The sequence below is a fragment of the Embiotoca jacksoni genome, unplaced genomic scaffold (assembly GCF_022577435.1).
Source record: "Embiotoca jacksoni isolate LCO1_2020_lvr unplaced genomic scaffold, fEmbJac1.0.p SCAF_4, whole genome shotgun sequence".
In the NCBI taxonomy this organism is placed as follows: domain Eukaryota; kingdom Metazoa; phylum Chordata; class Actinopteri; family Embiotocidae; genus Embiotoca; species Embiotoca jacksoni.
Window position 1 is genome coordinate 3421494 of NW_027185392.1, and position 25121 is coordinate 3446614.

The 25121-nt window shown below is 42.8% G+C and overlaps 1 protein-coding gene across 6 annotated transcripts in view; it reads left to right on the forward strand.

Moving 5' to 3' along the window:
- Positions 1 to 13479, forward strand: part of add3a (adducin 3 (gamma) a) — a 105264-nt gene extending 91785 nt beyond the window's left edge. For 3 of the 6 annotated variants that reach the window (XM_069166693.1, XM_069166694.1, XM_069166691.1), the window contains 8 exons: positions 32 to 208; positions 2170 to 2424; positions 3060 to 3164; positions 3670 to 3756; positions 4465 to 4488; positions 5190 to 5313; positions 8370 to 8462; positions 9937 to 13479. In XM_069166693.1, the coding sequence (XP_069022794.1) occupies positions 32 to 208; positions 2170 to 2424; positions 3060 to 3164; positions 3670 to 3756; positions 4465 to 4488; positions 5190 to 5313; positions 8370 to 8462; positions 9937 to 10187 (1116 nt within the window). In that variant the 3' untranslated portion in view covers positions 10188 to 13479. The remainder of the gene's footprint in view (positions 1 to 31; positions 209 to 2169; positions 2425 to 3059; positions 3165 to 3669; positions 3757 to 4464; positions 4489 to 5189; positions 5314 to 8369; positions 8463 to 9936) is intronic. The other 3 variants (XM_069166696.1, XM_069166695.1, XM_069166697.1) reach the window with 3 other exon arrangements.
- The last annotated feature ends 11642 nt before the right edge of the window (positions 13480 to 25121 follow it).

Sequence of the window (25121 nt, forward strand, 5' to 3'; positions counted from 1 at the left end):
CTCCCTCTTGGCCTTTCTGTTTGGGTTTTAGGTGAACGCCATCTCGTGTGCTGGAGGTGTGGACAACCTGATCGTCCTGGACCAGGAGAAGTACAAGTCACGAGTGTTCGCTGTTGCCACGGCGGCTGCCGTCAACATGGCCGGTCAGTACAAGTGGAAGGTCGGCGAGCTGGAGTTTGAGTCTCTGATGAGGATGCTGGACAATCTGGTGAGTACACAGGCATCAAGTGATAATGCCACAGAGGTAGTTAGACATGATAACGAGACTTAACCTTCACATTTCACTTCATGACAAATAAGATCAGAGGCCAAAATTAACATTAAATGAAAATTGAGGGACTCATAATCACACATTGTGCCCTTGTGATTAAGTTGTTCATAACTAGTCTTTAAAGGGATAAGATGCCATTTTTTTTATCTCGAATAAACTTATTTTCGTCGCCTTTGATTGATTAAAAACAACCGCGACTGAACCTTTAAGTCTTTCATAAAGGTTTCACCTTTGCTGTTTTGAACACTCACTTGTCCATCCTGTTGCTACATTTTTAGTAAGTTTATTTTTCTTTACAATCAGCTTTATAATGAGTTTCTTTAAACCGGCAGTAGTGGTGACCAATGTGGGTAAACAGAGAAAAGGGCGCCACCTGCTGTAGCCTAAACTCTGTTAACAGAAAGTGCACGGAAAGCAGCAGCAGTGACACCAGTTAAAGGATGCAAATTCATTCTAATGATCGGGATAAAGGTTGTTAAGCTGTAGAGTTATATTTGTGGTGTTTGAAGGAATGCAATGTTTCCCCTTCTCAAATGACCGACAATGAGTGACTTCGCTTTGTGTTTCCGGCACGTCAAGCATTTATCAAACTTCGAGCATTCGGGCACAATATAGGCCCGTCATATCGACAGATGTTAATTTTGGGACGATGTGTATATTTCATTTTTATGCCATTATTATCATCCATCTCTAAAACTGAAAAATATTTTTTTTTTTGAGAAGCACAATACATAGAACAGTTTTTTTTTTTTTTAAAACAGAAATGATCCATTTTAAAGCACAACAACAACAAGTGAAGTGAAATATGCCTTTTCAGTGATTTATCAGCAGCAAACAGGGGAGATTTGGTGACTGTAGAAGAGTCCCTCTGTTCTCTCGGCCCGAGCTTCTCACTATTCCTGCCTCTCCCTCTCGCCTCCTTCACCCCACGCTTTTCATCTCTCCCCCTGCCTCCCTCCCAGCTTCCCTCTTCTTCACCTCTCTCCCACTCCCATGAATGAATTATTGCCTCTCAGCCTGTTGAAACTCTGCTCGTCTCTGACTCCCCTCCTTTCGTACCATCCCTCTTTTCTCACACACTTCATAAACACTGCATTTGTATCAGATAAGCTCTTGGCTTCAGTACAAGACCCCGGCACAGTGATGAGAAGTAGTTCCACTCTCCATCTCAAGTCAGTCAGTGTGGAAACGCAGCAAGCTTCCAGCTGTGAGTGTGCAGAAATGTCTGACTACAAAGCGGGATGTTGCAGAAAAAGATCAGAACAGCTCGGTTGACTTTCCGAACAATAATAATTAAAAAAAAAAGGGTGACGAAGTGGAGTTGAAAGGTCAGCTGTGACCACAGGGTTTAGATGAAAAGAGAAGCTGTCAAGCCCAGTGTAGAAAATCACAGCGACACTGAGAGAAAGGAAATGGGAATGTGAGAGAAAAGGATAAATGGGGATAAAGTAAAGAGAGAGAAAGGGTCGGACAGGAAATGACTCTCTGACTCTGTTTGACGCTGCCAGAAACCCTGCGGTCAGCGCTCTGCTTCTCTTTCGTTTCTATTTAACTATGAAACTGACCCAACCGGCTTTATGGGAAGGAGAAGTCACAGAAAAGATCCTCATTCTCTTGTTATTTATTTGGTAATAAATGAAAGACTGAGTATTTATGTAGTTTGTATAATAATTTGAGCTGTGATCTAAGACGATTTAATGATCCTCATGAGGTTTAAACTGAACGCCACAGCAGTAGAAGTGGATGGAGGACTACATAAACATACGAGACATGTATGAATGAGCTTCCTGTGAGGCCATGTGGTTTTGTTTTATTGTCGTTGCAAAGCTCAACACACCAAATCTTTCTCAGATTGAAGAAAACAAAACTCTCCATGTGGTTCTTCTTTTGCACTTCAGGGCTATAGGACAGGTTACGCCTACCGGCACCCCATCGTCCGGGAGAAGCCGAGGCACAAGAGCGACGTGGAGATCCCCGCCACCGTCACCGCGTTCATGTTCGAGGAGGACGGGGACAGCGCCACACGGCTGCCCTTCAAGTTTCTGCAGCAGCGGCAGCAGAGGGAGAAGACACGCTGGCTCAACTCGCCCAACAGCTACACCAAGGTCAGCGTGGAGGGCGGAGAGGAACGCTACAACAGCCGGACAACCACGGTGAGCTGTGTGTGTGTGTGTGTGTGTGTGTGTGTGTGTGTGTGTGTGTGTGTGTGTGTGTGTGTGTGTGTGCATGTGTGTGTGTGCGCGCGCGCGCTGGCATCAATTTCAAAATGAGCATATTCTTTTCAGAAAACAACAACATTTCTCAGTTTTAGTCTATCTGCAACAAAAAAAAAAATGTGTTTGTGATTTGCAGATTATAGCATTCTGTTTTTATTTACATTTTACACAGCATCCCAACTTTTGGGGAAATTGGGGTTGTACAAAGCTGAAATAAAAAAATATAAGAAATAAAACTATTTTTGAAGGTTTTCACAAATTGTGTGTGTGTTTGTATTTGCAAGGGTCTATATATGTAGAAAAACATGGAGTGACCAATAGCACATAATTGCAGTTTATGTGGATTGCTGTGTTTTGACTGAGTTGTTTAAACAAAATACAAACCTGATACTTGATCGCCACCTAGTGGCTGAACAGAGGACTACGATGGTTCAGCTGCTTCGGTTGATGTCTTTTGCCTTTGAGGCCTTCACCATAGTGATTAATAATAAAGTTGGGGGGGTTCTTCAGTTGATAGATATTGATATAGATAGGGAGTTTAGATATCACCAGTTTTCTCCTGTCTTTTCCAGTGGATGAAGGCGGAGGAGACGGGAACCCCGATCCGAATCGAGGACCCCAATCAGTTTGTCCCCCTCAACACAGACCCCAGTGAGGTGCTGCAGAAGAGGAACAAAGTGGGTCTAACTCTTCATTTCAAAATCAGCATGTGATGGGAGTCTATACACGTTAACAAAATCAGTGTCCTTAAAACAAAGGTTGTTAATCTTTTTACTATAAGAACTAAAATGTCTTGTTGCAGGAGACTTTTCTTCATGAAGTACATTTTTAGATTATGTTTTTTTTTTTTAACAATAAATAAAATACATGGGCATTTCAAAACTTCATCACAGATATTTAGTTTTAATTTCATTTCCAGATTTGACTGTAGGGCCACACTTCAGTTCCTTGTTTTATTTTGACTGGTATAAATTGGGTCGACATTGGATTGGAGCAGCTGGAGGGACGCACACTTTGAACTCTACACTGCTCTAATTGGTTGTTTCACTGTCAAGTCAAGTGGTCCTTATCCACAATCACAACCTAAACCCTCCCACAACGTAACAACCAGTCACAGGCAGAGTTTCCCTTTCCTGATGACATCATGGTGTTTTTAAAAAATTTTTTTTTATCCTGTTACAGATCAGAGAGCAGAACCGGTTTGATATGATGTCCTCCGGGCCACGCTCTCAGCACCTTGCAGGCATCCCTGTCGACCAACCACGACAGGTGAGAATTTCAACCTAAAATAGCTGCTGGTGATCATGAAGATCCGCCTGAGTTACTCCCAGATTAAACTACTGAATCGAATCTAATAATTTATCATATTTGTTCATTTTTACCCGTTTTTAAAAATTTTAATGCACAACAGTGAATTCAGAGATATTTACTCCATATTTAGGCTCCAGAATTTTTGCAAATGCAAAGTTTCAGTATGTAGCTGTTTATTAACATGCAGTTGTATTCAGTCTGTTGAACCACTTCCTCTCCAGTGCAATAATCACAGCAATAAAAATGTCCCCGTTTACTTGGGCAGTAATTCAAAGTTGTTCTGGCTGATTAGACATCAGCTCAGGTTACAGTAGAGCAGTTCTGGAAATTAGCTCACAGTGCCAAACTAATAAGAACGATAAACAGAGTCGGGGGAATGTAATACAGGCAAAGTCTGTAAATGAATAATTAAAAACAAGTGCAGGTGATTTAACATTCCAGTGGTTCAACCAGACAGCACAGTCAGTGTAATAACACCTCTCTACCACTAGGTGGAGGCAGGGGAGCACATCCTGTGAAGACAAAAAGGAACCTCTTTAAAGTTGCACTTAAACAGCAAAACAAAAGATAGAATGACATTTTAAATACACAAAACAATTAAAGTAAAACTCTGTAATTCAGACACTTTGGTTCTGATGGTTTTGTGGTTGGTGTCTTGTCTTGAAGGATCTGGTGCAGATAAAGGTTCTGGTAAATATCCACAAGTGTTTTTACTCATGTCTCTTGTTTGCAGTGGATTTTATTTGACTTTGATTCATTTGATTTGTCCTTTTTTTTTTTTTTTTTTTTTTGGACACTTTGTCGCCCACTCAGACCAGAAAACACTGCATGTGTTTAATAGCGTTGTGCTGTAAGATTGACGCCCATTTAAAATGTATTTTCACCAGTTTTATTTTCTAGTTTCGATAAAATTTCACTCATTGTTGCGAGTCCTTGATGTGTGATGGTTTGCTGGGGCATGATTGTCTTTATGACATAATTTGACACACCAATTGTAAGCAGACGTGTTTTATGTGTGCATGAGTGCAACTTGTTGCAGAATGTATTTTCTACATCTTTCTAGTGATCACATGTGCTGTGATGCGGTTTTATCTTTATATGAGCAGCCTCCGTCGTGCTGCAATGAAAGATTGTCCTTCTCAGACACGCTGGGTGTTTGTCTCTCTGTCTCTGTGTGTGTGTGTGTGTGTGTGTGTGTGTGTGTGTGTGTGTGTGTGTGCGCGCGCGCACGCATGCATGCATCCATGGTGTAGTGTGTATGTGTGCGCTTGTGTGTTTGTACGTGCTTTGTTACTTGAACTTCAGAGTGTGTGTGTGTGTGTGTGTGTGTGTGTGCGCGTGTGTGTCTGTGTGTGCTCCCATGCTCACCCGTCTCCCCGTCTCCTCCCCAGCCATACGTGCCCACAGAGGAGGAGCAGATGGCTACCCTGCCTCCCAACCCTTTCAGCGAGCTGTCAGAGAAGGAGCTGGAGGAGTACCGCAAGAACGTGGAGAGGAGGCAACTGGGCCTCAGTGGTATGACAAACACACACAATGCACACACACACACAACGCACACACACACACACACACACACACACACTCATATTCACACGGTGAGCTTCACCCAAAAGATTGGTCCCTCACGGTCATGAGCAGCAACCAATCTCACCAATCTGTGAAGGTTCATTTAACAAGAAAATATTGAGCAGGCTTAAAACAAATCCGATCAACAATCAATATGCAAGCCACAATTTGGGAGCACGCAGAGGGGAGATTAGTTTTAGTCGTCAAGAGGACGTGTCATCTTCATAGCTGTGTGCTATCACAGCCAAATATTGGGCTCTTACAGCAACGGTGGTGCAACAATAGATGTATTTTCATTGAGTTTTCCAAACTTAAGTTGGATATATTGTGTTTCAATTTAAAGTCATTCGTAATTTCAAACAGCTGTTTGAAATAGTTATGTTTTGTCAACTGCTACTGCCGCCCATAAAAGCCCTCGGGTATCTTTGCGGAAAAAAAATAAATATATATATATATATATATCTAACTTACAAACCAGTGTAACTTCTGCTCCACTTCGTATCTCTCGCATGCATTGAGAGCAAAGTAAAACGTTTTTGAATTTAAATGTCGTCGACCCCTTTAAACTAGTTTTAGTATCCTTTCTCGTCTTCTCCAGGAGTTTTTTTTTTTTTTTCCATGTGTTCAGGAGATAAGAGCCCAACAGATGCACACGTCCTGTTGAAGTCTGTTAAAGTTGTTAACAAGCAGCTTAATAAACAGCTGGAGCAGATTTCAAGTTGAGCTTAAACCTAATCAGGATTTCTTAAAATTTACTCTGCAAAAGCAAATCTGTCCCTCCTCATCCTCCTCCTCCTCCTCTTCCTCCCCAAATCTCAATTTGAAGATAGATTAATACATCCTGAATTTGTTTTGTGCTTCCTCAGCACTCGGCAAGTAATAACCATCCCTCTGATCCTTCTGATCCCGGTCTGTTGCGGACTGCTGTCTCCTGAGCAACCGTCCCTTAAAACACTCCCATATTTTTACACAATGCAGAGGGTATCAAACACACACACACACACACACACACACACACACACACACACACACACACACACACCTATTGTGTGCACCTTTGAACATGAGGGTTTGTCCCCACAGGCTCCACTTCAGCCTTCATCTGTGTTAACCTTGTGTCTACGCACGCACACACGCACGCACACACACACACACACACACACACACACACACACACACACACACACACACACACACACACACACACAGGAGAGTCAATGCTAATCATATTAGCCCTCTGTCCCACTGCCTTTCAGGGAGGCAGGGGGAATAAATCAATAGAGAACAGATAGTTTTTGGGGGGAGGGGGGTCCTCGAGTCCTCGTTGTGCAGAGCTCCTGTCACGATGGATCAGATCAAAGTGTGTGTGTTTGTATGCGAGCGTTCGCATCAGCAACGGCATGTGTTCATGCATGTGTACGGACGGGTCCCAGCGTTGCTGCGTGCCCGTGAAACATGCCGCAAGTGTCGGCGTGTGTGCGCGCGCGCGTGAGGCCGGTGTGACTAAGATGGCAGACCGAACAGACAGCAGGTCTTCACACCCGCCACATGAGCGGGGCCCGTTGCTATGACACTGTTGCCCCCAGAGCCCCATGAATCCCCGGTGACCAATCTGGAGGCAAGCTAGAGACCGTCTGGAAAGACCTGATACACACTCAGCCTGCACACGCGCGCACACACACACACACACACACACACACACACACACACCACACAGGTTTAGCACGTGATTAGTTGTGTGTGGTACAGTGTACATATTAATACATTAAAGACAGACAGACAGACGGTGCTCACACAGATCACTCCACATTTATCACTTTAAAGTGTCGCATGTGAACTTTTCTATCTGCACGTCCGCTGCACAGACCCGGCTGTTACGCCACCACGTCCTATATGCCGTGCATGAATTCGTTGTGAATGACTGTGACAACAGCCGGCCGAATGTGTAATCCCGAATGTGCTAATTAAAGTGTTTAGGCGATATTTATTTAGTTATTCATTCACCATGTGATTAAAACGAATGACGCTACTAATGCTGAGCAAGACTTAACATTTACTGTTTACTGTTGGGAAAAGTTGGAATAAAAGCTGCTGCAAACTGTTTCATATTATGTAAGAGATGCAACAACAACAACAAAAAAAAAACGTTGTTTTTTTTTTTTTTTTTTTTTTCCTCTTATCAGGTGCTCTTAGAAAAATAAACCCTGATACCTTTCATGTTGAGGCACAACGATGCTGCCCAGTTTTGAACTCGCGTCGTTCCGGTTGGAGATAACGTTGTAGAGTGATGGTGTTTGTTTTAAATTACAAACACTGTTTGGACATAAAATCAAATAATTTGGGAAAACGATATCGTCTCAATCCACTGGAACTCAACATGTATCAATGTTGCTGTATCAGTTTTGAATATAATACATCTTTGCTCTGTATCAAAGAGCTTCAGGATATATTTGTTTCCCTTCCTGTAAACCTCTTATCTTCCGTATATTTCAATATTTCAAATATTTATACCAGCAGCAGAGTACATTGTTAGCATGTTCCACCAGGAAACAGTATCTGCTGTGTCGGCTTACGTTCCTCTTCAGATTATCCGTGTAGTCTGTGGGATTGTTAATGCTCCACATAATGTCACAGTTCATGTTCAACCAGCGGGAGAAACTGATAACAAGCGAGTGATGTCTCTCCAAGATGGCAGACAAGGATTTTGGACATTTTTTTTTTTTTTTTGGTGGAAAAACAGCTGTGCATGGCCTGATTCTAACGTGCGTGTGTTACTGCTAATCTCTCAACCCTCCCCCCCTCCCCCCTCCCCTCCCGCTCCCCCCCCTACACACACTCCCTCCTGACCCTTCATCCCAAATCCCTCCAACCTCTCATCCACCCCCCCCCCCCCCACCCCACCCCGCTGCTGTCGTCCCTCCGCTTCAACCCCCCTACCCCACGCCGCAATCCTCTCATCCGTCCCTCAACCTCCCTCCCTCCCTCCCCTCCCTCCCTCCCTGCAGATGGCGAGCACGAGCTAACCTCCGACGACGGCTCCACTCTCTCTCAGTGTCTGTCTCTCACCCAGTCCCCGCAAAGCACTCCAGCTAAAGAAGGTATCACTCACTCGGAGGGAGACGGAGACTTTTCCGCCGGCGTGCCGTTTGTCTTTAAGATCACACGTGGGCCGCTGTGTGAGCATGAGGGTGAAAACTTACCTGACACTAAAAGCCTAATATGCAGTGATTAAACTACTGACCTGTGTTTGAGGTTCACGCTGCACTAATGATTTTTTTTCCATCTAAAAAAAAAAAACACACCCGTCTAAATGAAACCGCAACAGGGAGTCCCATCTGCATATTTAAGACCTAATTTGTCCACAAACACATTCCTGCTGGTGGTTATGAAAAAAAATATCTAAAACTGATGAAGTCAACTTTTAAAGCACTTACTTACTTTACATTCCTGCTGGGGCTTCTGACTTTTAATTCACTTCAGTACAACAAGAGAAAGAAGTTGTAAGGATGTTTTTGTGCTTGATATTCCATCACAGGAACAAAGGCGTAACCTCACTTGAACTGGTTTTAAAAGCTGACTTTATGCTGCGTTCAGGAACGTCTGCTAAGTGGACATGTCAAAAAAAAAAAAAAAAAAAAACAACGGAGCTGGCGGGCCGGTACCATGAGCGTGTCGTGATGTCGCATGATCTTGCCTCTTGCTTGCATTTGGATCTACAGTATCGTATCTGTTAACACATACATCCTCGTGTGTGACATTCGAAGCTTGTTGATTCACCTCCAAGAAACGCAAAGATCACCGATGCCTCTTCACCAGTTATAAATAATGACGCTATCGGATTAACTTCCTGTCGACTTCCTTCCAGCCCGCAAAAAAACCCCACACAACTACAATTAACCTGCGTCGACACACCGGCTCAGGGGACCCATATTTTCCGACGCCACCGTTATGAGGTCGGCCGGTCGTTGTGTTGAAACCAGGTCAATTGTTGTACGGACTGCTTTTCAATGTCTTCCTACTGTGTGCAGAATTGAAAATAACCCGTTTTGGTGTTTTATCGCAGCAACATGATCCCGCTACCCTGAATTCCCTAACCTCCATTTGTAACCCAGAGAAAGGGATGTGACTCAGCGGGCTCTGTTACGTGAAAAAGTCATTAAGGGAGTAGGTGCCGTCTGCAGCTCAGAGCCCCGTTCTGTGAATTTAAAAAGAGGACAGACTCTCTGGGCTATCGGGTCAATGAGGTTTTTACGCAGGGATATTACGAAATATGTAGAGCACGGGGACACTGCGTGACCGTGGGGAAGCAGAAGTTCAACGCGCTGAAGCGGAATTAATGTCGGACAGCAGAGCGTCACTACAAAAGGACAGTGTGACACATAGACTTTCTCTCACAGGCCAGATACGGGCACATATTGTAATAATATTCATGTTGCAGACAGCATAAGCCATGTGGTTGTTGTCTGTAAATAGGAAATGTGATGTCCCGCACGTCCTCACCCAACCGGTGTCTCCCGCCTCCTCCCCCCCCCCCCCCCCTCCTCCTCCTCTCACCCCACCCTTCCCCCCCAGAGAACCACACCGGCCTGATGAACGGCAAAGACGACCACGGCGACGTGGACGAGGAGCTGCTGAAGCGCGTCAGCCAGCTGACCACGAGCGTGGAGAGCGTGGAGATCACCGTGCGCTCGGGCGAGAAGATCGAGGAGGCGCTGTCCCCCGAGAGCTCCCCGTCCAAGTCGCCCAACACCAAGAAGAAGAAGAAGTTCCGCACCCCGTCCTTCCTGAAGAAAAACAAAAAGAAAGAGAAGACGGAGGCCTGAGTGCGGCAAACGGGCGGCGAGGCGTGCAGACGGGAAGACGGTCTGCGTAGAAAGAAAGAAAGAAAGAAAGAAAGAAAGAAAGAAAGAAAGAGGGCGCAGCGGTCCTTTTCTCTGTTCAATGTGTTTTATTTTGTCTTCGTTTTAAATGTCCTTTTATGTTTTGATTTTTTGATTTTTTTTTTTTTAACAAAAGGTTTTATGTGCAAAAGGCAGAGGAAAAGATTTCACACACAAAGAAAATCATTCGGTTCGCAAACAAAAACGGCCTCTACTCCTGCAGAAAAAAACAAGAATGTTTGGGAAATCTCGGGGGAGGGTATGTGGGTCCGCAAATGAGAACCCGCAGCAGATGTGGGGCGACTCGGGCAGGTGTCGGTGTGTCGGCACACCCCGTCACCAATGCAGAGCTCTGACAGGCCTCCGTGGAAGTGTCATTTAAGGCCATTTAGATCCTGAATAACTGGCTCCCTCCTGTGTTTTCACCCGGGCTGAAAACAGAACTTGGAAAAACCACCTTGCGCATTTCTTGCTTCGAAATCCAACTTCTATGAAATGATCGGATCGCAGCGCGAGTGCTGTAAGGCTGCACAAGTTGAAACTAAACCTTTCTTTTATGTTGAAACGCCCCTGTTTGTTTTTACATCCTGGTCACCTGACTCCGCAATGGGAACTGAGAGGCCGCATGAAATTTCAAGGCACACTGGAAAACTGGTCTCGGGAAAAACAGCCGCGGGGTTTGTGTTGATTGATTTACTGTGGGAGAAGTTTTCTCTCCATCTCGCTCTCTCATGCTCTTTAAGCTCCTTCAGGCTTCTGACACAAACTTCTTCGGCTGATTCTGGTTGAACTACAGACGAGTTAAAGGGTCTCCAGACCCGAGCTAGTGAGGATGAGGGTTGGCAGTCTATCACAACAGTTATCAGAATATTTATGTAGCATTTTTCTATCTTGTCCTTTTCATCTCAGTGTGTTTTTTTGCCAAATTAAATGGACAACCCGATCTCGCCCCGAAGCGTGTAATACACCCGTCCGTCCAGTAGGTGATACCCCGTGTCAGTGTCGCGTATTGCCTCGCCTCGGCGTGAAAAGTGAAAACTGAAGTGGAAAACTACTAGGCTAGGCTCAAGGAAAAGATCAGGGTTTGGGTTCAAATGAGTAACTTTACCAGAGTTGCGTTGCGCATGTTAAATACGTAACAGACTTCGATTACTTCAAAGAAATCCACGCTCCACGAAATTCAGCTCTCTCACGGACTCGAGCACCGGTCGACCAGTTGAAAGTCCTGTGTTTGTATCGTCTAACCACCCCTGACCAACTCCTTCGATGCTGGTCATATTTGCGTGCACATGTCACGCCTATGGACGAGACAAAACGTGACACTGACACGGCATCCTCTAGTGGACAGACAGGTGTACTTCACATTTCGGTGTCATACCAGGCTGGAAATGGAAGAATGGAGGGAAAAAACAAAAAAACAATCTCATTTTAGTGACGCGTCGCTGTTTTCTAGTTTCTAGTTTGTCATCTCATGAAATTTGATCTCTTTTTTTTTTTATTGAACACATTTTTTTCAACTGTTTTGTACTCATTTTTAAGCTTTTACAGAGAATACAGATGTTACGCATGTTTTCTCTTTTTGCAAGAGCTGAATTTATTTGGCTGACTGTGTTCTGTAGTGATGCCTGATTGCTCGAACTATATTCTAATCTTCAGAGTACACAAAATGACTATATAACCGATATATGAAAACTGGATACGTCGGCTAGAGATTTTTAACTATATATTTTTTATTTTATTGTGCAGCACTTTTCTTGTGGTATATAACCCGTCTTAGTTGCAGGTGGTTTCACCGGTGAAGGCGATTGTGAAGTACTTGGTAAAAAGTTGTGCAAGTAGCGAGCGCGGCATGGTGTCGGAGAAAGGTCAGGACCCGGAAAGTGAGTCGAATGAAGAAGGGAAGAATCATCTTTCGTCGGTGTCACACGTGAGAAAAGATTTCTGCTTCTCAACTCCACTACTATCTTTTGCCGAAGTGCGACGTCAAACTCCCAGCGGCCGGCGAGCTGAATCGCGAGTCGCGGGTGGTGAAGAGTGGAGCGGCGGCGTCTTTCGTTTGGTGTGTTTGTGTGCGTGTTTTTAAAGCCATATTGTAATTCTTTCCACCATTATTTGAATAAGACAAAGGTTGTGATTCTCATCTGCCTGCTCGGGCGTCATGGACCCTGACCTGTTAAATCACCCCAGTGACTGCATCGACTCAGCCCTCAGGCTCCCAAAAACTCAACTTTCTTTTTCTTTTCTTTCTTTTTTTTTTTTTTCTGTTTTTTTTTTTTGCAGTAGCTCTATTCACAACAGCTACACTTCCTCGCTTAATCTTCCACTTACTTCCTCCAAGAACTGGAACGTTACAAGGAGGTCATACGGACGTTTTATTTGTATTTGATCGCTCTGCAGGCCCGGTCGGCTTCCCCCTCATGTCATTTCTCTTGTAAACACGATCGTGCTGTAACTGTCAGATGACCCACAGTTGAACTCTGCAAAGCCAAAGTGTGATGGATTGCCATATATCCTCCCCCCCCCCCCCACAGTTTTAACCAGATGTACCAATATCCCAGCTAGCAATGTGAAGTATTGGATTTGGAGGGAGGAAGGGAGGGAGGGAAGGAGGGAGGGTTCGGGGGCGCATCTTTTTAGCCGTGTTAAACGACAGCTTTTTGGCTCTGGGCAAAGAGCTGAGGTCACACAACTGAAAGATGGAGAAAAGGGAGGTGTGAGTTTGGAAATGGAAGTGCATTTGTGTGTGTAGCAGGGGGGACAGGACAACCTGACACTAACACCATGTTTTTATCACTCAAGACTTTCTTTTCTTTTTTTTTTTTCATACCATCTCTCCTCCTGGAAATTTCTCTTTTTTTTCATCCTCCATTTGTATCGCAGTACGCTTATTTTCTTTTAGTTTGCAGAGAGCCGTAGGTTTTTTATTTTTTATTAACAATTTTACAAGCAGAAATTGCTCCCAGATGAACTGAATGTGCATTGCATCCTTTTCATTTTCTCCTCTTCTGTTTCCGACTGTTTGCACCTTGCTTTACTAATGCCTCTCTATCCACATTTCTTTTCTTTTTTTTCCGTTTTGAAAAAAAAAGAACAAGTTTTTTGCTTTGGCATGCCAGAATGAGCCAAGCTACTTTGTGACCTGTGAAAATCCTATATAAATGGTTATCTAATGGAGTTGCTTTTAGATGTATTGCTAATCCGTGTAAATTCACAAATAAAACTGTATTTTAAGAAATGGAAGCTCATTTTTCATTTTTGTGCATCAAAGTTCATGTCCATTTTTCAAGTTAAGTTCAACATAACTCATACTCTCATTTTACTTTACCATTGATCATGAACTGAGTAGTTACATGATGATTGTAGAATAGCCTTGAATGCTGTTGAAACACTGGTTTTCAAAGAAAAAGTCAATACTTTTATTTTGAAGTCTACCGGATTTCTGATGCTGTGCTTTTCTGTTGAAGGACATATAGTTCCCATGACGCAGTGTGCCTGCAGTAGCTGTTCGCTGCCAGTGTTGTCTCTATAGTAACGACCAAAACTAACATCGTCACCTTAGTAGTCAACTCTTATTTGAACATTTGCTCGGGTTCAGGATTCAATAAGTCTGCCGTTTTATCTCATAAATCATACAGTATAATTTTGATTCTTGAAATTTGATGAGCGTCGGCAGTTTAAACTTGTTTGAAAAGCATATCTGACTAGTTCAAAATCTGCCTCTTTCTGTTTCATCAGGTTTTTATGTGCACTTTTGTGGCACTTTTTTTTTTTCTTTGTTTATGTTGTGTTTTTAACTGTGCATGAAGGTATTGTGTTTTGGTATTAACCTTTTTTTTTTTCTTTTTTTTTAATGAAATGAGTGGCTCAAAAATGTCAACATTTGGGACTGTAGCTAATGAGTAGAAACATGCGAGTCTTGATGTTAGACCACCGGAGAACCGGCTGTAGAAGGACCTACGCTGACATCAGCACTTCAGCGTTGAACGAGCTGGAAAAAAAAACCACTAACTGGTGCCTTTGTTATCTTTATTCCAGATGTTAACATTAGAATGTACATAGTGTTTGCGTGAATAGTTCAAACCGAAAGTTTTGGATGGAGTGCAAGTGAGAATGTGATGATAATCGTAAACGGCAGAGGAAAGCTCTGGACAGAAATGATGTAAGGTGGAGAGTGAGAACACTGACCTTTACTAATATACGAGATATGCTTTGCACAATGACCTCACGGCCATTTAAGGAGGCGGTTTGCCTCCTAGAATATGGAGAGGATCAAGTCTACTGTAAGAAGATCTTTTCATTCAGAAGGTACACTACACTTTATTTGGAAATGTGTTCGTTTCTTTCTTTCGTGTTTTTTACTGGTTTGCTCTAAAAACTGTTTGTCATTCTGGTTACCTGTGATCTAATGAGCCCGAGTATGTTTTAAACCAGTGGCTCCCAACCTGACTGCAATAAGTCTTGAGAATGGTCCCTGTTCACTGCCCGTATTCTTGCATCCTGTGAAGATGGGCTACATACGGCCTAAATGTACTACAGTAACGTATATTAAGAGTACTGGTGAGTTGGTGAGTTTTGGTAAATGCCAACGAGTTAAAGGTATTATACTGAGCTCGAGACCCGTTGGGAAACAACGACCAGACACAATCCGCAATGGAGCGTGACCAAACCCAAATATTCACCAATATGGTAATATCGGGCTTCCAATTTAGCACCATATATATATATATATTTGTTTTTGTCTGACTCACAAATGAACAGAAAAATATCAAAACCAATGCAGCAGACACAGAGATACAGTCTTCATTATTCTTCAGTCTTTTTTTAAAAAACCCAGCACCTACGTTGCCCACAATGCAACTCAACCACCAACCATTAAGTTGGAAATCCATTGGCGTTACGTTAATGGTGGCTAATCCACCCTGAAGCCGCTCGCCTCTAACCTGTACTCTAAGTCTGTTTGCATGACAGGCCTGTCAATCCGCTCGCTCGTCCCCAGCTCGTCCAAATATGGTCACTTCTGGCTCCAAAATAGCGAGATGGCGACAAGCGAAATGCGTATTGCAAACGTTAGTTCACAAACCGATGGTTGACGTCACTATTGGTCGCCTCTTGCTCCCAACATATACTGCCTCAAGCGACATCCCTTTGGACAACAAATCAGATCTCCCACACGTCTTTCCAGACCGACAAAACACTTTGCACAACCGGTACTCAGAAATGTGGTCGTGAAAGGTTGGGAATCACTGCTTTAAAAATGACAATGTGCTCCGTTTGTGTGTGTGTATGTATCTTCTTTTCTTTTTTCTTTGTTGCCTTGGTTCCCTTTGTTGTGTCTACAGATTCTTATTTTGCCGTCAGAAAGTGTGCTGCACACTTCCACCCAGATCAAAGGGACTCTCCACCACTAAAGGTCACGACACAATTCTGTCCAGTATCCAATCAACTGGGGGAGTGTGTGCATACGAGCAGCCACTGTGCCTTGACTGCATTTATATCGTGAGATGCAAACCAAAATATGCAAAACCGACGTCATGATACTTCCCTGTAAGATTTCTCTCTCTCTCTCTCTCTCGCTCTCTGGTCTTTAGGTATCTGCCGATTTACGGAATATTTACATTTCGATGTAGAACGAGCAGCACTTTTATCCACCCCCAAACCTGTCCTCCCCTTTTTGCTTTGACCTCCCGCTGAAATGTTTTATCTTTTTGATGGCAAGCTGCTACAGATATTACTGGTGGGGGGGGGGGGGGGGGATGTCCGCTGTGGACTGTCCACCACTTCTTATGATGTCTCTTTTATAGATGAGATTAGAAATGTAGACAAGCAATCTAATTTTCTCCCAACACTTTGCTGGGTTTATATCAGCAGCTTGAACTCCTTAAACTAAAATCGTGGATCACAATATTTTAAGCTAGTTAACCCGATCGTTCTGTCAGGCACTTTAATGAATGCTCGAATGTTTAGGAAGTAAATTCATTTTGCAAAGTTTTAGTGATGAGGAACTATGAAAGAAAATTATTAGTGGTATTCTAAGCAGGTTAAGAATCATAAAGCACTTTAACGGGATCGGGCAGAAGCCTGATGGGACGCAAGTTAAGGAGTGTGTTGTGAACACAGAGATGTAGATGAGGGAAACTGAATGAGCCTTTTTAAAATCTCACTTCCCTTATTTTTATCGAGTGTAATTTATGTTTTACATACTGCTAGTTTAGCTTCCATATGTAGTATCTGAAACTGTGTAATCCTGTCCTGGTGTCAGTGAATGTGATATCAGTATACAGCACTTTATTTGGCAACGTTCCTGTTATGAACAATAAAAGTGTACGAGCTATCCCGTGCCGCTGTGCTTTTTGTGCGTCCCGTGATGTAGATGAAGGCTCCGAACGAACTGAATGTGATTCACATTCAGGGGTTTAACAGGTGAAGTCCTGCGCTGATTCTGAGGTAGTTTCATGCGTCTGTTGATCATTCTTTGACTCGGAAAGACGAACGACAATATAAGAGATGAAAGTATCGATCCCCTCAGGGAAATTAGGTCGGGGATCAATAAAGTTTAATCTCTGTCCTCCCGTTCTAAGTGGGAAATGTGTTCATTAGTACAGTTTATTTCCAAAAAGCAAAAAAAAAAAAAAGTCCCATCAATTCAGCAAATCCAAAGAGTTAGTTGTTCAGACCAAAGGGGAAAAAAAATAAATAAATCTTGAACTGATTATGAATTTTAGTCGTATATGTGTTTACAGTATGTATTAAAAACCAACACTGATACACACACTCGTACATTACAGAGAGATCCGCCCCATTGCATCATGTTCAGCACAATTAAAGAGTTGAAGAGGGGTTTTCTCCTCTCCTCTCCAGACTGCACCACGCTGTGAGTGTCAAAACAATGAGCCTACTTGCGTCCAGATGGATGCCCTGCTAGGGGACTGTGGAAACCATGATAGGACTTTTTTTGGGGGGGGGGAGGACAACTCGCCCACCACACCCCAACAACACACACACACACACACACACACAAGTATGCCCACCGCCCCACCCCGACATGCCTGGCTAGACAGCCCACCACTCCAAGCTTCACAGTATACAGAGAGGGCAGCGATGCCCAGATGCCACTGCGATGAATTAGGACTGATAAACAACATAAGGGGTCAGTTAGCGCAAATGCACACCCCACGGGACCACCCACGCAGACACACACCCACACACACAGTTATACAAGAAGCTGATGGTACATTTTCTCATGCAACACGGCTTTTCTAAGAGAATATGATGAGTGATGAAAGAAGAAATAAGGGCTGGACTTTAACTTGCTGACAGACCATGAATCATATGTCCTCAAAACATCTCCATTCTTTATTGTGCTTTTCTTTCTTTCTTTCTTTTTTTTTTTTTCCCTGTTAAGCTCTTTCGTGTGGATGCTTTTATCCAACTCGTGCAGTCAGCTGCAGTTAGCTCGTGTGTTTTTTAGCAGAGTACCGGCTGTGAATTATGTGCCGAGTTTGATATTTAAGGGAAATAGGCTTATTTGCTTTCATGGGACTTAGATGAAAGGACTGATTCCGCTCTCATGTCTGTATGAGAAGCTCAAGACTGCTGCTGGCAGCAGCTTAACTCAGCTAACCTTTTGATTCCAAGACTGCAGGAAATCATTACTCTCGGACATGAAATAGTCAGAGATGTGACCTTCCGCCCAGAACTCACACTTCCTCTTTTTAAACAGACGAGATGTAACTTGGTTAGAGGACGATGCTCCAAGTTGATTAGTATTCGCTGGTGTGCCGTACCGGGACTTAACTTTACTTTTTGGTGTGCTGTGACTTTACCGTGTGCGATGTACTCTGACCGCCTTCAGATGGAGTTGCGTTTACGGCGTTCACAAGGAGAGCGCTTAGCAATACCTCCCTCTCGCGGTATTTCCAACATTTAACCTTGGACTTTTGCTGACGTTCACAGAAATAATGGAGGCCATGGAATTTACATTTTCGTTGGATGTTAAGTTAAAATAGTGTCATTTCATATGCAGTTTTTCTTCTTATTTTAGTGATACGTCTGAGGAAAAAAAAAAAGTTAATTTTCCCTCTTTCATTATGTCTTTGCAATTCTTGCATTACGTCACTCGCCCGCCATAGCTTGCTAAATTGTGAGCCGCTTTGGCTTCTAGACGCACTCCATGTTGCCCAGCGGGTGTTCTCATGGTTTAACCGCTTCAGCGCCAAGCGCACAACTTCCCGTGTTGTAACCACAAGCGGACGAATTCCATCCGAAGGCGGCGTGATTTCTGCTCTCTCTACATACGGTAATCTGGATGAATTACATGATGGTCACCATCTTGTCCTCGCCTGCCTGCCTGCTTCTCTCTGTTGGCGGCTAGTTTAAGAAACAACGCATAAAGCTTGTAATAGTGTTGCGCAGGCTGCAACAGGGCACAAAGAGAGCACCGACAGTGTCATAACTCAGTTTAACCCCAGAATATCCATTTAGCAATTATCTATACCCGCTTCATCCTGTACGGTCAAGCGCTCCAAACAAATGCGCGCAACTCAGATGAAGTGACGAAAGTTTGGAATACTTACTCATGACGGTTTTAGCTTCCCGCTCCTCCGTGAACGTCACACTGCTACTGACAACGGGAGCAGTATTCGAATATTTGGTTCGACTCTGGTACCTGGTCACAGTGGGCGCTGGAGCCTCAGTCAATTGCCTGGACAGGTCACCAGTTAATTTCCAAGATTTTTTTTTTAGGATGGCGTTTGTAAAGGTGGGTAAAGTTAGTTTGGACGCCGACTCTGTCCACAACAGTCCGTGGCTTTGCTTTTGTGCCAGAAGCTGCCTGCTTCTCCAAACTTGCCACGTACCGACTCCAATCTACTGCAGATAATACATGACGCTGACTATGGATTAGTACCTCATACAAACGCTGTAAAAAAAAATTAAACAAAAAAAAATCCATCCCTTCAGGGACTCCATGACCTTCACTGAACTCTCTCTGCAAGCTGAGATTTACTGTGATATGAAACGTACCAATGGACTGTAATAAACAGAACTAATGAAGTAACATTTTTACAGCAGGAATGGGTTCATTAACTAATCAGAGCTCCAGTAAAAGCATCCTGTGATGAGGTAATAGATATCACGGTGAATTATATTGTAATTATAATACTGCGCTATTGGCTTTGTATAGTAATGGTGCCCTCGTTGCACTGTCCTCCATCGCTGGGCAGGTTATAAGTGCAAGTCAGTGTGTGTTCGTGTTTGTTGGGGGGGGGGCGATTATTTTGTGGAGTCACTGTTATTGATCAACCGCTCCATCAAATCCTTGAAGATGTATTATGTTCATTTGGTGCTGTGAGCCAGAAAGGATCTCCCTTATTGCCCCTGAATCTTTAATTCATTGAAGGCTTTGGACGGACATTATGGATGTTGTTTGGGAAACGAAGACAAGGAAATCTGCTGAGCGGCATTAACTTGGTGTTTTATCATTGCTCTCCCAACAGGCAACCCAGTGCCATTTTTTTAGCATCCACATTCAAGAATGTCCTCGACAATGGCCTGATGGTTAGAAAAACAAGGCTGCGATTGATACATTGGCGGTCTGAATACTTAAATTGACTGGGAAAGTCAGACTGTGCGTTTGGAGTGAGAAAGATGGAACTCAACTGATTTATACAGACAGAAGAACATTTCATAAACCAACTACAAAATGCCCTTGTTTGGTGAACACTTAGCAAGTATAAATAGAGCTTAGCAAGTATAAATAGAGCTCGTACACCCAAATAAGTAGAACACACGTTTTATTCTTTTGTATTCTCTTATGTTCACAACAGTGGAATAAAACGCACAGATGTTTGGTTGATACCCTCGTCCGTTTGCAATATGCCAACACAAACCTCGTATCAAATTGATTTAAGTTTTGTAAGCAAGAAGTTGCTTGCAAATCTTTCAGTTGTGAGGCAACATTGTCATCCATTTGTCCAGTGAACCAAAACAGTGATATTGCAGGCGTTATTATCCACCTTAAGATAGACCATTTTTGTGCGACACATACAGGAATGGCACTAAAATGTATTATTCAGATGATCTTTTTCCCTTTTTTTGTAGATCTATTCATGAGTCAAAGGTGTGTGGCTGATAAAATACCATTCTTTTTTTTAGAGCAACATCGCAAGTTTGTGAGAAACAAGCAGAAATATACCTATTGGAACAACACCTGTTCAATTGTGAACTGACGTTTTGAAGCCGCGAGTCTGGCATATGAGCCGTTGCCATCTTGGTTTTTTTAGAGCCAGAAATGACTGTATTTGGACCAACAGCCGTGAAGAAAGCGATGGATCTGACTCGCTCTGATTGGTAACCTCAACACTGCACCCGCCTACCTGTACGGGAAACCTGCCTGCACCACAGGCCTGTCAATCAAACCAGACACACCCTGGAAAGCTTAACGCTTTTTGAAGTCTCATAACTATTTGATAATGGAATTTTATTTCAGATTGATTGCTGGAACACTGATCAGAAGTGAATTTAACAAATGACGCTATAACGACTTGTAGAAAAAAAAAAGATTAACTTCGTGTCTCATGAGAGGAGTTGAATGAGATTCTATTGGAGCCAGTTGTTTTCAGAGCCGGCCCTTAGTGGCCCTCATTGGTATTGCACTTTAAGCCACTTCTGCATTGGCTTTTTTTTTCTGACCTGGAATGGTGTTTAATTTCATTCGCAGTCTACGGTCATAAGAAGAGCGACAGGTCAGAGAGACATGAAATAGACGCTCCGTGCACAAAGAAGACCGAAGGAGTACTATTACGTTTTAAATAAAGCCAACAAAATGTAACAGTGGATACATGTTTGAGAGAACCAAAAGTGATGGACAGAAATTATCCCTAAAAAAATATACAGCAGCTTCCACTTCAGCTCTGGAAATACATGTAAAGCTGCTTTATACTCGTTCACAATTAAGAGATCCATGTAACAAATTTGGTAATTGTTGAGAGGAATTACTAGCATTGATTGCATTTACCCACAGTATCATTTGTTCTCCTGACTATTGACTCCCTGCTATGGGTTATATATAGGCCACTCTGTCATATGCTCCTCCCATTGTATAATGAGACCTGTATCCTTTCTCTACTGGAAATCTAATTCTCCATTGGAGATCAATAGCATCCTATTTCCTCTTCACATGTCAAGAATTCAACAGAATGTTGGCATGAACTGGACTTCTGCTTAGTATTTTTTTTAATTCAGCATTCATTTGATATCAACCACATATGATGACTGAGAGAGCTACAGTATCTTATTACATATGTAATTTGGTCATGTGCTGACATCTATTTTGATGAAAGTCAGTGCTCTGTCCTCATTCTGACCTGATCATTTGTTCATATTGCTGTAAACTGATTTAAGGATCAATTTTCTTTTACAATGGGGATGACGGAAGGGTGTGTTTGTGCATCCTCAGCAGAAAAGGGAAGGCATTGGGCGACTCATTGTGATCTATAGTCCCTTGTCGACCACATAAACACCACACTCTGCGTAACCTCCTTATCACCAGAGACCAGGGATCCAGGAAGGAAGATACAGAGAAGAGGCTGTAATGTGCTGATCCAAGTTTGGTTTGGCACAGCGTTGCTTATGTGGTCATGCAGGTTCAAGTGAGGGGATGAACTGACAAGAATATTCAAAACTTAAGTGGGCCACACACTGCTGGGTTGGACTGAAGCAGGATAAAGTAGGCTAAAATGTGCTGGGTTTGATTGCCCTTGGGCATGACTCCACTCAATGAAATTGACCTGAGGAGGCCTGGATTTAACTAGACTAGACCAGACGGGATTTTATTGGACAAAGCTGGTCAAAATGGAGGGTGATTGGCTGAAATGTGTTGAACTTAAATTAAATAATATGGAAACAATGTCCGTTGGATTAATTAAGGACTTACTAGATATAAAGAGCAAGTCCATCCTCAGACAAAGTTAGATATATGTTAAGTTTACCTCAAGACTTTCATTGAATCTCACTACTATTATTCATGGTTGGCATTCATTAACCAGTAGCCATTTATTGTATTTAGGTTGTGTAATTACATTTCTATATGGTAGCTTTTCTCTTTAGAGGTGGAGTCCGCCATTCTAACCTGGTTCAAAATTTCCTACCAACACATTGCCTTTCTCAACCCACTGTCATGTTGATGGACAAGTGTATCAGCTGATACTCAGTTGTGCTCAGGGACTATTGGCCACCCCAGAATTATCTGAACTTTCATGTCATTTTAAGGCATTTGTCACCAGAAGTGACCAGTTTCCAAATCAACCAGGTTCCCCATTTCCACAATAACAATCAATCTTAGAAGTTAAGCGGGTTTTCTTTGAGCATTTTTGGAAAATGCTCTTAATTTCCTCAAAACTAAATGGCACTAAATGTGCATTAAGAAGTCTACAGCTTCCAGACCGTTGTCCTGAATGAATAATGGTCTGAAGTTTAGTTTAAGAAAATTAACTTTAAGCTATTTGACTATAAAACACCGCAAACGTTTTTTTTTTTACTACTTACCTAAACAAGATTTAAACACAACCTGGATTTATTTGGATAGATATTCAAGACATTGCAGCCCTAATGTCTCTTCATAAACTAGAAACTTTCTGAACTTCTGAACTGAAGTGAGATGTAACTTAATGGAAAGTCTCTCCCTCAGATGTGCGCATCGGATAAGTCAAAGCTGCACTCGGTTGTTACGAGATTGTTGATCTGTGTCGTCACCCTTTTTCTCTCCTCCTATCCCGAACCTCAGAAATCCAGCCAATGTCCAAGTTAAATACTGTGCACATGTGTGGTGTGTGTGTGTGTGTGTGTGTGTGTGTGTGTGTGTGTGTGTGTGTGTGTGTGTGGGTGGGGGGGGGGGGGGTCGTATGGACGTATATCACCACCGTGCTAAATACCAGGGCCACGAGGCATCCTGAAAGGATGGTGATATACATGTTGGTGACAATGCCTTAATAGAGTCACTGCATCGTTTTCTTTTCTCCTCCCTTTTCTTCTATCTTTCTTTTTCGTCCTTCCCTTCTTTATCTGCCACACCCCGGTGAAGAAAAGGAGATGGGGGAGGAGAGGACAGCAGCCAAGACAGACGCCTCGTTCCTTTTCAAAAGGGGTGCATCTGCCATAAAGGAGGTCAATGTGAGGTACAACCAGTGAGTTGTGTCTTGTGGCCTGATCCTCCTCCTTTGTGTCAGCCTCTATCTCCACAATGGAACGCTTAATGGGAGGCTTGGATTTCCCTAAGTGACAGTGATTAATGGCTGAGAATGCAGGCACAGATCCTTCTCTCCCTTATCAGTGCGAGCCCATACTTATCTAGCCTTGAAGTATGAAGTGAAGTGTGCCTTTGAAGGAATGTTTTGACTTTTTGGAAGTTGATTTAAAATTCTTTCAAGTGCAGAAAAAAAGTTAGAAGTTACAGCCGATGACTTTTTTTTCCCCACTTTTGGGCAGAAGAACAAGCTGCACATCAAAAATGACATTTTTATCTCCCAATGAAGTTTATATATTAAACATGAAAACAAACAGTTGCCTCTTGTTGACTTTGGTGTTGTGTTTCTGCCCAAATGTTAAATGTACGTCCAATATTCACTCTCATTTTACGAGAGTTCGGTCGAGTTGGATTTCTTTAGGTCCAACTCATGAGGGAAATATTTTTTAATTTAGCTGCATAATGTTCCACTGTCTTCATCTGCTTGTTTCTAACTTTGTTTTTTGTTTTGTTTTTTGGCAGGTTGTGTAGAGTTCATCAGAAAGACACTTCCTTCTGCTGCTGTAAACAGGTCGATGACATAAAGTTAAAAACAAAACAATGAACTGAAAGATGGCGAACTGCTAAAACTACAAAGTCAAGTGTAATTATCTGGGGAGACACCTCACTCATTACACAGTCATTTGATCATTTATTAGTATACATATATGAATTAGTGCAGCTTTAAAAACCTTCAAAATAACCTATTTTTACATGATGTTTATTAATTAACTAAAAGTATCCACAGGATATGATGAAACGACAGCTCTGACGTTATGTCACAGATCTCTATGTACAGTGTTGCACGGATGGGTACTGAAGTTAGTGTGCTAACCAGCTAGCCCCGACCCATCCTGTCTCCTAATCACATCGAGGTTCAACCATAGACTGTATATAAAAGTGGACTCAGCTTCCAGGTCTGAAAAATGAGGCCGATGCTGAAGAGCCTTAAACTGCAATACCAGCGAGGGCCACTAGAGGCTGACTCCAAAAGGCCTCCGCAAGATGGCGACGGCCAAATCCGAACTTGAGGCCTCGTAACAGCCGCTCTCAAACCAATGGGTGACGCCACTGTTGGCTGCCGCTTGGCCTCAACAGGCAACAGTGAGTCACACACAGGAATTTGATCCACTGTTTATTAAAAAAAAAATTGAGTGGTGCAATTTTGTTGGTTAAATTGTGCAATGAAAACAATGCTGGCAAACCATAAAATAAGGACAACTATTAAGTGTTTTTCTTGCAGGATTATTTGGATGTGTTGCAGGCTATATTTAATTCGAGCACTTTTTAATCATGTTGGAACCAAAACCTTGCGAAAGGAACTTCGTAAAAGTTTTTTTTTTTTTTAAAGGACAGAACAACTTTTCTGAAGTAGAACTACTTGAAAGTTCATTCATGTTATTCATTTCATTGAATACCGATGGTATTACAGAGCAGCAGAGACATACTGTGTGAGTCTCATAGTGCTATTCATTTCCAGCACTTGAGATGTGTGCTATATACACATAGACACCATATCGTCCCCCCGGGAGCCGCCAATCGTTTTGTCTGGCCTGCATCCCTCTTTTGTCTCACTCCTTCTCTCCCTCTGTGCACTC